This window comes from Hylaeus volcanicus, chromosome 1 (assembly GCF_026283585.1).
Source record: "Hylaeus volcanicus isolate JK05 chromosome 1, UHH_iyHylVolc1.0_haploid, whole genome shotgun sequence".
NCBI lineage: Eukaryota > Metazoa > Arthropoda > Insecta > Hymenoptera > Colletidae > Hylaeus > Hylaeus volcanicus.
In genome coordinates, this window is record NC_071976.1 from 3,737,308 (window position 1) to 3,752,773 (window position 15,466).

The 15,466-nt window shown below is 39.0% G+C and overlaps 3 protein-coding genes and 1 long non-coding RNA gene across 8 annotated transcripts in view; 2 read left to right on the top strand and 2 right to left on the bottom strand.

Moving 5' to 3' along the window:
* Positions 1 to 9,102, top strand: part of LOC128882667 (nuclear pore complex protein Nup88) — a 53,836-nt gene extending 44,734 nt beyond the window's left edge. The window contains exons 3-14 of one of the 2 annotated variants that reach the window (XM_054134383.1): positions 5,426 to 5,539; positions 5,886 to 6,072; positions 6,142 to 6,239; positions 6,398 to 6,593; positions 6,663 to 6,823; positions 6,888 to 6,973; positions 7,070 to 7,314; positions 7,381 to 7,491; positions 7,553 to 7,779; positions 7,889 to 8,137; positions 8,193 to 8,244; positions 8,961 to 9,102. In XM_054134383.1, the coding sequence (XP_053990358.1) occupies positions 5,426 to 5,539; positions 5,886 to 6,072; positions 6,142 to 6,239; positions 6,398 to 6,593; positions 6,663 to 6,823; positions 6,888 to 6,973; positions 7,070 to 7,314; positions 7,381 to 7,491; positions 7,553 to 7,779; positions 7,889 to 8,137; positions 8,193 to 8,244; positions 8,961 to 8,966 (1,732 nt within the window). In that variant the 3' untranslated portion in view covers positions 8,967 to 9,102. Of the gene's footprint in view, positions 1 to 5,425; positions 5,540 to 5,885; positions 6,073 to 6,141; positions 6,240 to 6,397; positions 6,594 to 6,662; positions 6,824 to 6,887; positions 6,974 to 7,069; positions 7,315 to 7,380; positions 7,492 to 7,552; positions 7,780 to 7,888; positions 8,138 to 8,192; positions 8,548 to 8,960 lie in introns of those variants that run through there. The other variant, XM_054134374.1, reaches the window with a different exon arrangement.
* On the bottom strand, positions 8,694 to 11,589 carry LOC128882677 (uncharacterized). Of its 3 annotated transcripts, none has more exons than XM_054134403.1 (6): positions 11,236 to 11,589; positions 10,447 to 10,737; positions 10,215 to 10,323; positions 9,798 to 10,145; positions 9,408 to 9,729; positions 8,694 to 9,322 (listed from the first exon to the last, which is right to left on the bottom strand). In XM_054134403.1, the coding sequence occupies exons 2-6, from the start codon at positions 10,713 to 10,715 to the stop codon at positions 8,802 to 8,804; spliced, it is 1,569 nt and encodes a 522-aa protein (XP_053990378.1). In that variant the 5' UTR covers positions 10,716 to 10,737; positions 11,236 to 11,589; the 3' UTR covers positions 8,694 to 8,801. The 3 variants fall into 3 exon arrangements, with proteins under 3 accessions (XP_053990378.1, XP_053990370.1, XP_053990386.1); XM_054134395.1 differs by having other exon boundaries at positions 10,906 to 11,589; XM_054134411.1 differs by lacking the exon at positions 11,236 to 11,589 and having other exon boundaries at positions 10,404 to 10,590.
* Positions 11,475 to 14,919, top strand: LOC128882732 (uncharacterized). The gene is made up of 3 exons (XR_008458525.1): positions 11,475 to 11,609; positions 13,522 to 13,735; positions 14,583 to 14,919. It is a non-coding gene; the product is annotated as an uncharacterized LOC128882732 (long non-coding RNA).
* Positions 11,617 to 15,155, bottom strand: LOC128882654 (FK506-binding protein 15-like). 2 transcript variants are annotated; one of them, XM_054134353.1, is made up of 12 exons: positions 14,927 to 15,154; positions 14,492 to 14,656; positions 13,903 to 14,422; positions 13,622 to 13,825; positions 13,512 to 13,547; positions 13,246 to 13,428; positions 12,983 to 13,165; positions 12,698 to 12,920; positions 12,381 to 12,628; positions 12,178 to 12,303; positions 11,941 to 12,117; positions 11,617 to 11,862 (listed from the first exon to the last, which is right to left on the bottom strand). In XM_054134353.1, exons 1-12 carry the CDS (start codon positions 15,004 to 15,006, stop codon positions 11,782 to 11,784), a joined length of 2,226 nt encoding a protein of 741 aa, XP_053990328.1. In that variant the 5' UTR covers positions 15,007 to 15,154; the 3' UTR covers positions 11,617 to 11,781. The 2 variants fall into 2 exon arrangements, with proteins under 2 accessions (XP_053990328.1, XP_053990336.1); XM_054134361.1 differs by lacking the exon at positions 11,617 to 11,862 and having other exon boundaries at positions 11,951 to 12,127; positions 14,927 to 15,155.
* Between the last annotated feature and the right edge of the window lie 311 nt (positions 15,156 to 15,466).

The window sequence follows — 15,466 nt, forward strand, 5'->3', positions numbered from 1 at the left end:
AGCCGAACTGAAAATCATGAAAAATTGTCTGCCTTTGATTTATAGCCAAACTTAATTTAATAGACTTAATTTTGAAAAGAAAGTCACATAGAATTTAAATAGAAAAAAAAAACAGTAAAAATTGTGTAGAAATTGTCACGAGTACCAGTCTGTCAGTGAACCCGTTGATTAAATCAACAGTGCCCGTTTCAACAGCGTCTCGCTCCGAAGTTTCCATATTTCACCTCCACGTATCATCTCGAATCTTTGAGATCGTTCGAACCGCCTTTTAGGCTCGGAGAATTTATGTTTCGAGTGCGACTGGTTGGCCCCCCGAAACGTGGTACGCGCCGGGAAGATCGAGAACCAAGGCACGCAGGACGGAGCAGCAAAGTAACAGCAAGGAACACTCCTGGAAACCGATGGCCGCGATGAAAGCGCGACGCAACCTCGAGAATTAACGGGCTTAGTTGCCGACGCAGGTGTCGTCGGGAAGGCGAACGCAAGCGAGAGCCGGATGAATTACGACAGGAGCGTCAGCCAGCCCAGCAGAACGTTGCTCGTTATATTTTGCGTAACATCCCGATTTTATGGGCCACCCTCATACCATCGGTCGCGTCTTACTCACTCGTGGCCCATCCACCAGCGGTAACAGAGAAGCCAGCTATCGTTCCACCGCGGTCCTAACACTGCTTAGCTCAAGACTCGAACAAGTCGATCGATTCGAAACACTCGAGCCTTTTGGTTGCTTTTAACACGTTGAGTGCAACGCTGGGCTTGCTCTGTGTTAGGTTACAGAATATAAACAGATGCAGTGATTATTTTCGAAACGATTTATGGCACGTAATCCCTAACGCTGGTCTCCAACGGATCTCGAAGCTTCAACAAAGACGGTAGACAATCTAGTTCCGATGTTCCTCTGCTTCGTATGCAACGTCGGGCGCACATGCTCGAGGGTCAGCTTCGAAGGTCAGAAGCGTGAATAATACGAGGGTCGAGTGTCTTTCCAAGTCCTTTCTGCCGACCAGTTACCTTTTCTCGTTATACGCTGGCCATGGGCCACTACATTCCACGCGTAGCAAACGAATCCCACCAGCTTGGTGCACAAAGACGAGGAACTTGATGCACCGTGCGATGGTAAGGTCCGCGTAGGGAAACGCGCGTTTCTGTTGGAAATCGTGCAACGCCGCTGGCCAATTGCAGCGGCAAAGAATCCCAAACGAGACCCTCGAGGAAAACTTAAATACGCGAAACGCACTCCACTCGTCTGCGTCGCGAAATAAAATTTGCGGGACCTCGCGCAAAAGTGAACATCTTCGCGGGAATTAGTCTGTCGCGTGAAGAATTGAATGAAAATAAATGATCGTCGATAGAAATTCAACGAAGAAATGTACAAATACTAGCGGTACTCTTTAACACGGACTCTATGTCGAAATGGGTGATAGGACTTTTTATTAAGAAAGTACAAAAATTAATTGCGTAGGTGACGCGGTAATGAAAATAAATCTGGATAAGACTCGTGAATTTGACGACGTTAAAAAATTAAATAAATACTAGGACAAGTGTTAAATTATCTAATCTTGGAAGATACATAATCCAATGATCCTATTCCTATTTAAATTTATTTGCTTCGACAGCTCGCCTTCTTAATTCTCTTATTTCCTTAACCGAAAAGCCCTGTCACCCGTGTAATAATAAGAATTGCTCCACCAAAGAGCAATTTACCGCACGCAACGCGTCTAATTTCCTGTCAAACGGGAGCACCCTTGATCCCTTACTCCCTTGTATGTCTAATCTATGCATCCGCTTATCATAATGGTTCTCGTTATATCGTGAGCATAGCTTCCAAAGCTTGGAAAACCGCCCCCTCGACTACTGGTGTCTCCTGTGCCCAGGCCACCCTCCGCATACTATGCCGCCACGGGGACATAATAAAAATATTCCAAGTAACCGAACGATATTACGTCGTTATGGGGTCACAGAGCGGAATTAAGAAGCTTCCTCGCGAACATTGATGAAGTATTGTTGCCGAGGTAAACAGTCTGGTGTATCGCCAAATTACTAACCCTTAACGACAGTTTCACTTATTTTGAGTACATCTCGTTATCTCATTATGTAATGAAGAAATTAATGAAGAAGATTGTAGGTATGAATGTAGACTAATCGAAGACACCTTACGATCAAAAAATCCGAGGTAGAAGTATTCAGTGAGTCGAAAAGGGAGCGGTAGATTATCACACCCCATTTACCTCTGGCAAGTCATACTTCTAATTACTTTCCAACAGGACTCTTATTTCTCTTTGCAACGAGCCTTTTGAATTATTTGCCCCTTTGTATAGGCCACATCTTATTTAAGGGTGCCTACCCAGGAGAATTCAAAATACACAGATCTTGGAGAATTTTATGTGGGGATACGATTATCTCGAAATTCTCAGAGAATATTTTTTAAACCTTGCACTTTAAGAAAATGACAAATGAATAAATGGATTTTTTAAAGTTTCTAGGTAGATATATCCTTTTAACGAATACGATAAAATTAGGTAGACGTTCGATATCAACGTTCCTATCCGACCGTGGACTCGGCTAACCGGAAGAGAAATCCGGACGCGCGGATGAGCATTAACGGCTTTATAATCTAATGAATTTTTAGGTTAAGCGGCGAAAAGGCCAGCGGGAGATCCGGATAGGTTTTTCGCCGAAATTTATTGCCGAGAAGGAAAAGAAGAAAGCGAGAGAGGCGCTCGCTTATCTCTCGTTCGCCGTTACCTTCGAACCGATCCGTTGGGGTAGATTCTAATTTCGTTCGCGAGAAAATTGAGATTTCACCTATTTCTCGCGCCAGAAAGCGAACATCGCCGTTCCCTTTGCCATTTTATCTACCGTTCACCCATAATTTCCACGCATAAAACACTAAAGTGCTCGTTGGAAACACTGTCGGAGAAAGCAGTCCTCTTTTTTCGCCGGACAAATTTGAAGACAATTTAATTCACTAACGCTGAAGAAAAGCAAGGAAGCGGACAAACAACCTGGGTAAATTATCGGAGAACACGCGGAGGGTTAAGCGGGTTGGTGAAAAGCCGCGACGGAAGCGCAGGTAACTTAACCACAACGAAGGGAAATACGACGGAAAAGTTTTCTAGAACAAAATGATACGACACCGCGTAAGATCCGCTTTGAAGCCGGGTCCGCGCCATTCTTTGTAGAAATTGGAAGAAAAGCGCGGCGTAAAAAGCTCCGCTCCGCCTGGGGTTAATACGTTTACGTAGGAAAAATTATTTTTAATTTTTTCTAGACCGCTTCCGACGAGAGGTGTACAACCACGGCACGAGGGGTGTGGCAGAATGCGCAGCACCGCCGTGTAAGAATTTCTTAATTAGATTCGAGCAGCTGCCCGACTCTCTTTCTTTTGTCCCGCCAAGAAATTTCCCGTAGGTCCATGGTGGCTCGCGACGTACCTGCCCACTTCTGCGTGCCTCCAGTCAAAAAATTCGTGCGTTATTAGAGATTTCTTCTCTATTCGAATCATACCAATTCTCGGAAACAAAATAGTTTAATCCTAGCGTTAGAGGGACCTGCAGAGGGTTGATCGTACGATTTCGAAACGACTAAAGCTCGACGAAACCATTGTGGAAGCAGTGCGAACCTGGCAATTGACATTGGAATTTTTGAACAAACATTTTTGTAATCGATTGTATTGTTGCGACAGTATCAAGATGCCGCACTACAGTTCCGAGTTACATCGTCGCGACGGTGTGAAAATGTTGCGACGATGTGAAGTTGCGGAAACGAGTTCCCACGCTTCCGGTTGCCAGGAAGCGGCAAACTTTTAAAACAGAGGAGAGCGATTCGAGATCTCGAAGAGAGAAGACTTGTATCGCTACAAGTCTCTAAGTTTATCGTTGAATTATTCTTAAATCGTTAAAAGTTAAAGTTTGTTAATAAACGTTATATATAGTTTAACATGGATTCTCGTGTTTCAACCCCCCGGCGTAACAGTATTATAAGTACAACCAATTTTTCCGTTTGTACCGAAAAGACTTCCCTTATACAGCAAGCCATTGTGAACAGTTACAATCGCAGACTAGTACTAATTCTCCCGAAAAAAAGTCCTGAATATTTGATCGATCTTATTGATGCAGCTATCGCCGTACGTAGCGGTTTTTCGAAAAATCAATTTTTAAGAAGCTGGCGACACTTGGAAGAAAATATTTCAATTTCGCGACAGTTTCGTGGACAAATCCCCACCGAGTGTTCTGTTGGCGTGCGTCGACGTTATAAAGGAATCCTCGAGAGAAAATTATTAGTAATCACCGTAATTTCCGCGGGCAGCAAAGCGCCGAAAGGCAGCATCCATGTCTCTCGTTCCACTGCTTACACCAGGCGACGTGTCGTTATTTAACGCAAATTACCGTAATCTTTCACGATCGTCGTACCCTCGCGCATAACGAAGGAATACACCAAAGCGTCGCGGTGTTTGTTTTTCACGGGACGAGCCGGGCCGTGGCAACGATGGTCGCCTACATTTCGTATATTTTATTATTACTCTCGCACTTTCCGTGGCTGGACACGGTAACGCTGGCAAAGGGGGTTGACGGTGGTTAGCCCGTGGCCGTTATTAATGTCCGCGGCACGGTACCGTGCAAGGGTGGATAGAGGGGTGGGTGGGTGGGGGGGGTTGACACAAGAAAAAGAGAGAGTCACGTGGAAAAAGGGAGAGAAAGGACCTGACGCAAATAGGGAACGAGAGAGGGCAGAGACGAGAGGCGCGGAAGGGGTGGGGGATGGAAAAGGAAACAAAAAAGGTCGGTGGGCATAGGGTATCGCCGGCAACGACTGGTTACACCAGGCACACCAACGACAAGGACGAGAGTAACTTTACCATCACCAGCGACTCGTTGCAAAAGCACGCCAGAGTTCTTAATAATTGATAAAAATGTACGCATGCACGCACCAGTAGAGAGAGTCGGTCGAAAACCAGACGACGTGGTCAACCCCAGCGCCTCGGTCTGACCCCTCCCTTCCGTTTTTCCTCGTTCTCTCGCTCTTCAGGGGTTGGTTTTGGGCTTTCTCTCTTTTCCCTTTGTGCGCCCAACCTTTCATGCTTCGTTGACAAAGGCACACGCAACGATTTATTCGCACTTTGCACCACAGTCTCGCGGGGATTTTTCTTCGTTCTGTCACAATTTCGGAATTATCAAAATTTATGGTCACCCCTAGCGCGCGTACCAGCGCGTACCACACGTGTACCCTATCCACGTTAACGCAGGTAACCACGCGTTTCTGGATACGGTGCACGTCGTTGTTGTCGATTTCGTCTTTCGCGAATGGATCGCATCCGACATTTGGAGTCCCAAAAGCACGACGGAGTTGCGTATCGAACAAAGTTTCGATACGAAAAGGGTCGAGGTAGGCCCACTCTGCGAACTGATGTGTCTTTGCGTTGCAGGGTTTACAAATTCGACAATTTCAACACAATGGTCGAGATTCGAAAGGCGAGATGGCATCCTGGGTCCACGAACGACTCCCACTTGCTGGTCTTGACGTCGGAAAATACATTTCGGTAACATACTTAGACCTAATTCTAGGACTAGTCCAAGTCTAGCCCATTTCATAATAAATAGATTAAGGGGTTACACTAATTTTTACACGGTTATTAAATATACGTAATGTGCAATTGACAAAAATGTCAAGTTCTAAAAATGTTTAAGCAATGATCATCCAATCAAAAGAGATTCTTCGGAGACTTCGGACTCGCGAGTCGATAATACAACTAGAACCATTTTCTTAATTGCTTACCTTAAACGGGGGCTTGTAAATTAAAAGTTTAAGGAGCTTGCGCGAAGAGGTTGAAGTATCTCTAGAAGTATCGTGAAACTGACCCTAAGCTGCATTTTACTTTCTACCAGTTTATATGAGTGCGAACTCGGTAGCGCACCGAGGCTCATAAAACGCTGGAAGGTTGGTCGTACGCCATCGAGCTCACCGTCGAAGCTACCGGACTTTTCCTCTCTCGGTGACACCGCGGTGGACTTCGACTTTGCCACGCCTACCCTTCGCAAACCGGAAATGTTCGCTGGCAAAGACATTAACAAGGTTTAATAGAAAAGAAAACTGCGCGATTTTCCATGGTAGACGTGGAACGTTACTCAGAACTATTTTCAGAACAACGTGGTCGATTGGAATCAGATCGAGTGGCCCATTCTGGTCCTTCGTGGAAACGGGGAGGTGCTCATTGTTCGTGGCAACGTGTTGCTCGATAAGTATGTTAAGTACAATAACGGCCGTATACTTAAGAACAGTTGACAAAATTAAATTTGATTTGTTCTGTATTTAGACATTAAACAGATATACAAAAATGAATTCTATTTTACATAGGTTTATAACGTATCTTATTTCTCGTGTATTGTTAATTGTTAAGTCACGAAAAGCCGTTGGTATCAGGATCGCTCTCTATGTATCCTCCAGCTGACGATAATTACGGGATAGACTCGTGTTCCATAATGTGCGTGCAAACTACCCCACCGATAGTGGTCATCGCTATGTGTACTGGAAAGATTTATCACGCGATATTGTTGAAAGAGGAATCAAACGATGTCGACGACGACGACAGAAGGGTGAGTGGGTTTTCGCTGTTTCTCGAAGGCAACGTCGACGTGCACTTACTCGGTGTCTGTAACTTTCAGACATGGTCTCAGTACGGTTCCAATCATAGTCTTCATACGCCAGACGAGGCCCTTTATGTCTACGAGTGCGTTGAAATAGAACTGGGACTCTTTTTCACAGACACTGATAAAAAGTACAATTGCCCCATACACCTCCGTTGTGATAAGGACAATAAATCCAGGTAAGGTTCCGCGATCGAAACAGACCAAAATGCATGATAATTAGTAACTCATTTCGCGTATTAGGTATTTTTGCTCCCACAACGCTGGAATCCATATGGTCAGTCTACCAATGGTCTCTCAATTGGAGGAATACATTAGCACTTCGGAGGGTAATTAAAACTCGTAAAAACTTGCAACGTTTTCGAACGAATTTTGAGAAAAGAGAATCGTGAGAGATACAGAAAGTATTCAGTGAATTCTTTCAGAGAATGACGAAGACCGTCTACCAATGCTGTCGTATCAGTCCAGTTCGCAGTACTTGATTTGTAGGAGAACCAAACACACACCAACGGACGAAGTCTCATCGATTCTCGGCTTTGGACTTCTTCAGGAGCCCTGCGTCTTGGTGGCTTTGCTACACACAGGGGACGTCGTTGCTCGTTCCGTCATCGATCTTCATTATTTTCCAAAGATCGAATCTCCCGAGCCCATGATTAACTCAGAAAGACAAGTAAGCAATAGGAACCCGAATAATTATCGTATCGGTACACGTCACGTGAAACGATTTATGTTTAAGGTGAGCAAAGAAGACTTCGATGTCTACATAAAGAAATTGTTGAAACGCGAGACGTCGCAGCCGATTATAAAAATTGGATCGAAGTCGATGTCACCGCGAGAACGTTTAAAGGTAATCGAGTAGATTATCATGGGATTCGGACGAAAACTAATAAGAGCTCGTTTGCAAACAGCTTCTGTATCACGCGACGGACATCTTTCGCAAGGAACACTTTGTCAGACACGACAACGTGAGAGAGGAAATTGGTAATAAAGTGCGGGCGTTGAAAGTAACGAAATCGCATCAGCTGAACGAACTAAGCAATTTAATGGAAGCGAAGAAAGAATTGCAGCAGACTGCCGAACGTTTGGCTGAACGCTACGAAGAAATTAAGGATGAGCAGGAGAAATTAGCGCGCAGGTAAAAAGAACTCGTCTCTCGGACGTCGAAAGAGGTCCCCGTAATAGGACTTACCGTAAAACCACTGTAACGCAATCAGAAATCCTCGTCAAGTTATGTTCGTTTGTAGAGCAAAAGAAGTATTACGATTGGTAAATTATAAGGAACCTTCTATCACTCCGACCGAAAGAGCAGAAGCAGAGGAATTAAAGAAAATGGAGATGAAAATAAAGGAGATGAAGATTAGGTTGGAAGAGCTCAAAACGAAATCGGAACAACAGGCTGTGCATATAGAGAACAGTGAATGCAACGAAAGGAGGAAGCAAATCGTTTTTAAAGGCGATCAAGAAAAAACCATTCAAAATACTCTTGGCCACATGTACGTATTGCAATCTCTGTTTCATGAATGTATAACAAAGCTTCTTTTTCTACAGGGCGAAGGATATAAAAGTCTTGATCGCAGACGTAAAGAAGCTCGAAGAGGAAGTGAGTATGTAGGTCACGTAGTTAATATTAATAGATTAACGTGTAAACACTTGCAAATTTTTTTATTATTTCACCTCAGAACATAGGATTTGCATACAAAGGAAATGATTTTTTTGCAAAATAATTTATTATTCTAGCTATACAAACATACTATATTCGGCCACATTACTCGCTTAACGAACACTTTATACAACAGCTTTTCGTCTCGAGCGTTTCATCATTGTCAACAAAACATTATATTAATGAAAAATCACAGAATCGATTATTACATTGTAAATACTTAAAAAGATTATTCAGTGACTCTGACGGTACTTTTTTGTCTACCTTGATCGAAAATAAATTTGTAAAATGTCCTCGGATATAAGAAATAAATCCTTACGGGTGAATAATTTCACGTTGAATAATTTTGTTATTATATGCGTATAGAAATGAATCGACTTATTACTTCAAAGACGATTCGAATGAAATCACTGTTAAAAGACAAAAAATTGCTGAAAATTCACTCGCGTAATATTTCTCCTTTACGATCACACAATTGTTCCGTCACGATGTATCACTCAAGGCACAAAAATATAATGGGAAACATCGTTGGAATCTTCCATAACTTTGGACTGCAGCAACTTAATCTCGAGCCTCAGCTTCTCTTTCTCCATTTCTTGCTTCCGTATCTCGTTCGAGTAACAGTTTATCTGTAACTTTAACTTGTCCTTTTTAAGTTTTAGCATTTCAGTCTCGTGATATAGCTTCCCCTTTTCCGCACGAAGCACCGCCAACTGTTCCTGGAGCAACTGATGACTGGCCTCGTCAGACAGTATCACCTCGGACGCATCGATATCCGCTTTTGCGGTCATCGTCGACTTTGTACCATTCGCGTCGCTCTCGGGCCCGCTGTCAGGTTCTGTCTCTGCATTCGTTGCTTCTTTCATAATCCAAATTCTGGAATCTGTAGTTTCGTCGAAAGCGTTCGGTGATTTTACAGATTGCTGTGATTGCGACGTGCTTTGTTGTTTAGGCGAGACAGACGTTCCCTTGATCTTTTCTATGTCGGTGGTAGGAGCGATTGTTTCGATATCTAAAACTGATATAGAATTACATTAGAAATAATATGATTGTAATGTTTTTTGTATGAACAAAAAATTTATATTGTAAACAATTAAAATTACCTCTAGCGCTGGGGGATTGACTCACGTCAACTGTATGCGACAGATGGTTATTACAATAAGTATTGAATTCTCTTTCGTCGACGAAAACAGAACCATCGGCATTCACGATTGATTCAACGATTACGGAAGGATCTCCGTCTTGCATTACTAACTCCCCTACAATTTCACCATTTGCTGCTATTATGTCCCCGTCGTTATTGGTCCTCAACAGTTCGCCGTCTGTTGTATCAATTTCATCTACTACCTCTTCTTGTGTTAATTGACCGCTGTAGGAATCGTCTCCATCGTTCCCTTCGCTTACTTCTAGTTCAGCTGGCAATCTCTAAAGGAAAAGAATTTCTTTGACTATCTGTAGCATCGTATTACGCGGATTAAATTTAGATATCTTACATCTTGACCCCAAGGAGACTCTTGCTCCTTTTTCATTCTCTTTATTGTCTGTGCAATTTCATCTTCAGACTCAGAAAAGGTTTTCCTATCGTTATCTCTCCCTTGCATTTTTTCGATATCGTGAATTTTCTTAAATAATTGATATGCCCTTTCCGGTGTTATGTTCCTCTTTTGTTTATTAGCTGCTGCTATGTTAAATAAATCTTTAGACCTAAGTATTTTGTTTGTTCGTAAACGAACGTATTCTTTCAGTCTCTTTCTGTCTATGTGTAACTGCATGAGGTCTTGTACTTCCTGCTTAATCTCACCACATAATTTTCTTTCTTGTGGAAGATTTTTAAATAATTCCTAAAATAAGTAATATAAAGTCAAATCAAATATGAATTTAACTTGATATTACTTAATTGTTCTGTTTACCTCTGAAATTTCATGATTGTGTTCATTATTGACGCTAGTTACTTCTAACTTTGTACCATCTTTCGATGCTCTTAGCATAATATGAGCAGGACAGTTTGTCCGTATAGATCTACATGGAACAGTAACCCGTATGAAACATTATGTTTTGGGGATATATACAATTATATTCATTTATTCCAAAATATTTACTTTGACAATCTAATTTTAACAATATAGAATCTTATGAACTAACTGAGACTGTCTTCTGCCAGCTCCACGAGGTAGAAACTTTTGACCGCCATAGATACAAGCATATTTTACTGAATAATACTTTAAACGCTCGCTAATTGGACGAGCAGTTTTCATATGAGCTCCGCTAACCGTTCTGCTGTCCCTTCTCCAATAATGAACTAGACTACGCTTTGAAAATTTCTCCAGTTTATGTTCCAATTCCTCATAACTGTCAAACATTTCCCCCAAATGGAAGGATACATCTTCATCTTCCACCGTATTTACATCCATTATAAAACCAACAGCTAACAATCTATTTCATAATCAAATATGTTATTCATTAATTGGACGATACTTAGATTATCAAGCAATTGCATTATTTGTGAAGCTATTCTTGTGTCATGTTACATGACATTAACATCGCGAAAACGAATCGTTTAGAAAATGTAAAAATGTTAAGGCCAATAATAGTTATGTTTACAATTCATGATATTGTGTCACGTATTTGAAAATGGAAAGTAGGTTAGAATACACCAAGAGGAATTAAATAATGTTGTCGCAATTATTCTTTGTGTCATTTTTCTGTTTGATTTCTAATATTTGGATAGATTTCTCAGCGAAGATTTATTCGAAACGGAAGCATTGTTTTTCTTGGTCAATGTTTTGTGGTTAGATTTCAATTTGATTGGCGTGGTAGAAGCCAAGATGATAGAACCGTGAACACAGCCAAATAGAAACTCAAGAACCGGATAAAGTCGGGCGGGATTTTCTGTTCTCTATTAATATTTCCAGTCTTTGCAGAGTAACTTACGTCTCGTCATATTTTTCGTGGTATTTCTTCTTTTGATCAGTAATTTATCGTATTCGATTGTTATGAAAATGTACACTGTGATTTTGCGCCATTCCTAAAGCAGGACAAATGACTGAACTACAGCGCAACTGTTGTAATTTCCTTTGCATTCAAACGTTTTTATATTTTACGCGATTGATTAATTTGAACTGAAACAATTCGCCAAATCTCTTTCGCATTGATAAATTCGTCATTTTTTTTTTTTATATCGAATCAGAACATTTCAACTATATAGAATATTCATCGCATTTGAAGAAATACAAAATAAAATAACCTGACATTCCATCTTGAAATCACAAAATACATACGTAGGATGAAGATAAATAATCGATATCGTAAGTAAAATAGTATTTATTAATAATAAATCATTAATCTTCTACAAAATTCTTTGCATGTGTGTAAATTCTAAATCTAGGAAACCAATGAACATTACAAATGTTTTACATTATATTTCAACATTAACTATCTCTAAGGTTCATTTTTTGTTCTTATAGTAATATATAATTATCAGTTTAGCCAGTTGATATCATCTACGATATCATTAGCAGGGATAGGTGGTGGTTCATCTTGTAGCAGTGGCAATGATACCTATGTATATATAAATTTAACAAATAAATTATTTACAGGTCAAAATATATGAAATTAAGAATAAGGAATAAACATTACATTAGTATTTCCTGTGACTCCTGTTTGCTTTAGCGACTGGTCTGCAGAAGTGTTTGAATCAGAATTTTTTAATTCTGCATTTGCAATTTTCGTAGCATCGCTTTCTGTAGCTTTGGCAGATTCTGTTTCTCTATTGCTTCTTTCATTAGTGTTATAAAGAATTTGCAATGTGGCATTCTAAAATTGACTTCACAATAAAAATTGCATCATAAATTAATTGTTTTATTACAAGCTTACCTTTATTACATTTGCTATCGTTGATTTTATGTAATTGGTAGGGTAGGATTCATCTACAAATTTATCCAGTAGCATATAATAAATTTGGTTCATTATGTGTTTGATTTCTCTGTTTTTACTCTCATTCTGAAAGGAATTGTTACTAATAATATTTAGGTAATTTTACTATTAAAGTAATTAATTTAGAGTCTTGCTTCTCTTACCTCTACAGAAACATCGGAAGTTAGAGCATTGCATTTCTCTTGAAGCTTGGTGATTCTATCTTCCAACATAACATTTTCTTTCTCATAATTTCTACTAAATTCCTTAGCTGCTTCTAAATCTTTTTTTGTTATAGCAAGTACACTATTTGTGTCTTTCAATGATATCTCTAATTCTTGAACATTTTTATTTAAGCTTTCATTAATTTGTGTTAAAGATTCCTTCTGGACTTCGAGTTTTTTTATGTACTCTGTAAAAATTATTATGTAAATTATTATATTACCACAGTTTTTATATAACTGATATTTCACTTAGTTACCTTTTGACTCCTCCAATTCTTTTTTTAATGTGGTCACTGTACTTTTCATCTCATCTACCTCTACATGATTATCAGTAACTGAAATATCGCTAGTTTTCCGTAATTCGTTATCCTTTTCTCCAGTCTGAGATGCATTCATGGTTAATAACATTTTCAATGCAGCATCCAAAACTGTTGTATCTTTTATAGGAGATGTAGCATTTTGTAGTTCAAGAACATGAAACTGTACATTATATATGATGGCATCTTTATAAATAATGTATGATTTCTTCAGTATGTAACTACCTTGTCAAGCAATTTCTGCACATTATCAGCTATCTTAGAGATTCCCATTCTGACTTCTGCATTTGTCATTCTAGTTTCTGATAGTAACATGTTTAATCCTGGATCTATCACTGATGATACTGTTGGAGTTACAGTTTGTGGCTGTAATGAATACACTTGACCATCCAATGTAACAAAATTTGGCTACAATAAATGTACAAATAATAAAATAATAATGACTTTCAAATAGAAACATAGATTACAATGCAATTAAATGTATGTACTTGTATTTGCGTGGAAGACCATTGAGAAGTAAATGCAGATGAAGAAACAAAAGGTTTACAACTTATATTTGTTATAGGCGCGTCGCCTCTTGGTTGTAATGCTCCATGTATGTTTTTTGTTTTTTCATGTGTAGAATCGTGTAAGGAGTATTTCTTTTGAGTTCCTCCTTCCGATGATTCCATCTAAGTCAAACAATAATATTATATTCGGAAAATTCAATAGATCAGGTCGAATTTCTAAATAATTAAGGCAAATGTTTGTTTACCTTTTTGTAGCGCGGCGATTTATGTGGGATATCATCCTGTGACCACATAAAACTTATTATTTATTATGTAACAAATTGTGAGTAATTCAAGTAAAAAAAATCGTGACTACCTCAGTGTCTTCAGAGTCAGTAGTAATATTTGTTGGAGTTTTTGGAAACATGGACTGCCCCATTTTTGCCATTCGCGATATGATAGAAGCTTTATCGCTCGTTGTTTTATGCACGTGAGTAATTTCTTCTCGTGCGTGTATATCTATTATTTCTATTTCCAATAAAACATCTTTCTCTTTTGGAAATCCAGGACCCAAACTGATCTATAGAATATTATACTTAAAACTCTTGCATGAATTTTACTTATTCGATTTCAGTAAGATTATGATTGAAGTAAAACCTGTTTACTAGGAGGCAAAAATAAAATTCGTTTCAATCCTTTGCTACTTCCCACAAGTGTCTTTTCCCAATTATCATCTGTAGATATATCTACAGTCATTGTTTGTAGTGCTGTAAAATTGCCTTTGAAAGGTTGTGTTATTTCTGAAGTAACAAAATATTTGATGGACACATTATCTCCCTCTGTTGCTACTACATCTTTGTTAACTGGTGATAAATCTTGATGAAGTACATTCTCTAGTTTCCTATCTTTTGAAAAATATCTAGCTAATCCAATTTCTTTGGCAAATTCTACACAAACATCGTTGTTTTCAAATAAAATTGACCAATTTTCCTTATTACTATCATAATAACTTGAATAATTATTTGGTTGTACTGTATACAGAAAGTCACATGTAACTGTAACAGTCGACACATGCTCTTGCTTGGTTTTATATAAAATAATTTGATATACTTTTGTTGTTATACTTCCTACAAGAGCCATACCAAGTTTTCCAACTGGTACATAAACTCCATTTTGTCTAAAAACAATGTTAATTAACATATACTGAATGGGTGGAAACAATGGTAATCAATACGTATTGACTTACAGTTTAAATGCATGCACAGCTTTAGCTATTATGATCTCTGGTTTATTTGGAACTGTTTGAGTTGGATACAAATGACTATTTGATTTTTTAGCAACCTGTTGCTTTGATGAAGAATGACTATCTACCGATTTAACTTGGGTCCCAAAAATAGCAGCCAAGTTGGATCTAAGAAGAATTTGTATGCTGATTTTAATAAAAGTACTTATATTCCTCAGCTTCTTCGATAAAAATAAATTCAAGATATGGAAAGGAACAAAACAAAACGATATTTCAGGAAGAAATCAAAAATTTGACAGCATAACCTTTATGTCATGTTACTTGATTACATTGTTTAGAAATGACTAGTGACGTAAACAAACACAAGTGTAGAATATTCTTCTGTCCTGTCAGACTGTAAATAATCCGTGTTGATGAAATAAAAACAAAAGAACATACCCTCTCGATGGTAAAAAATCCATTTCATCATCAGCTCGAAAAATTTTATCGAGATTAGGCAACTGATTCCCCGAATTCATGTTTGTGAATCAATTTTCTTTACACAAGAACGGAGTTTTATTACGTAAATAACGAATAAAACATTAGTTTAAATCGCACGTAAACAGCAACTGACATTCTGTACGTGCATGATCCTATGTACATCTATACCTGACAGCGATAGGTGAATAGTAATAGGGGCGTAGCATTTTCAAATCTGTGGCAGTATTTGATAACACTAGATAATATAATAAAGTAATTTTATGAGGGCAAAAAGCATATCGAACTTTTTGTTGTCCGTATCGGATTTAACCGAATTAAGGGGTCTCAGTATAAATAAATTATCTGAGAATGCAATATTATTGCCAGTATTATTAACAATTTTTGGCGCCATCTACGGCATAACGCTCAAGTTTGTCGAAAAAATAGTTTTTCTTTTTCAAGCTAGATGGCGACTGTACAAAAAAATCGTTAGAAAAAGTTAGTGGCGCCGCCTAGTGT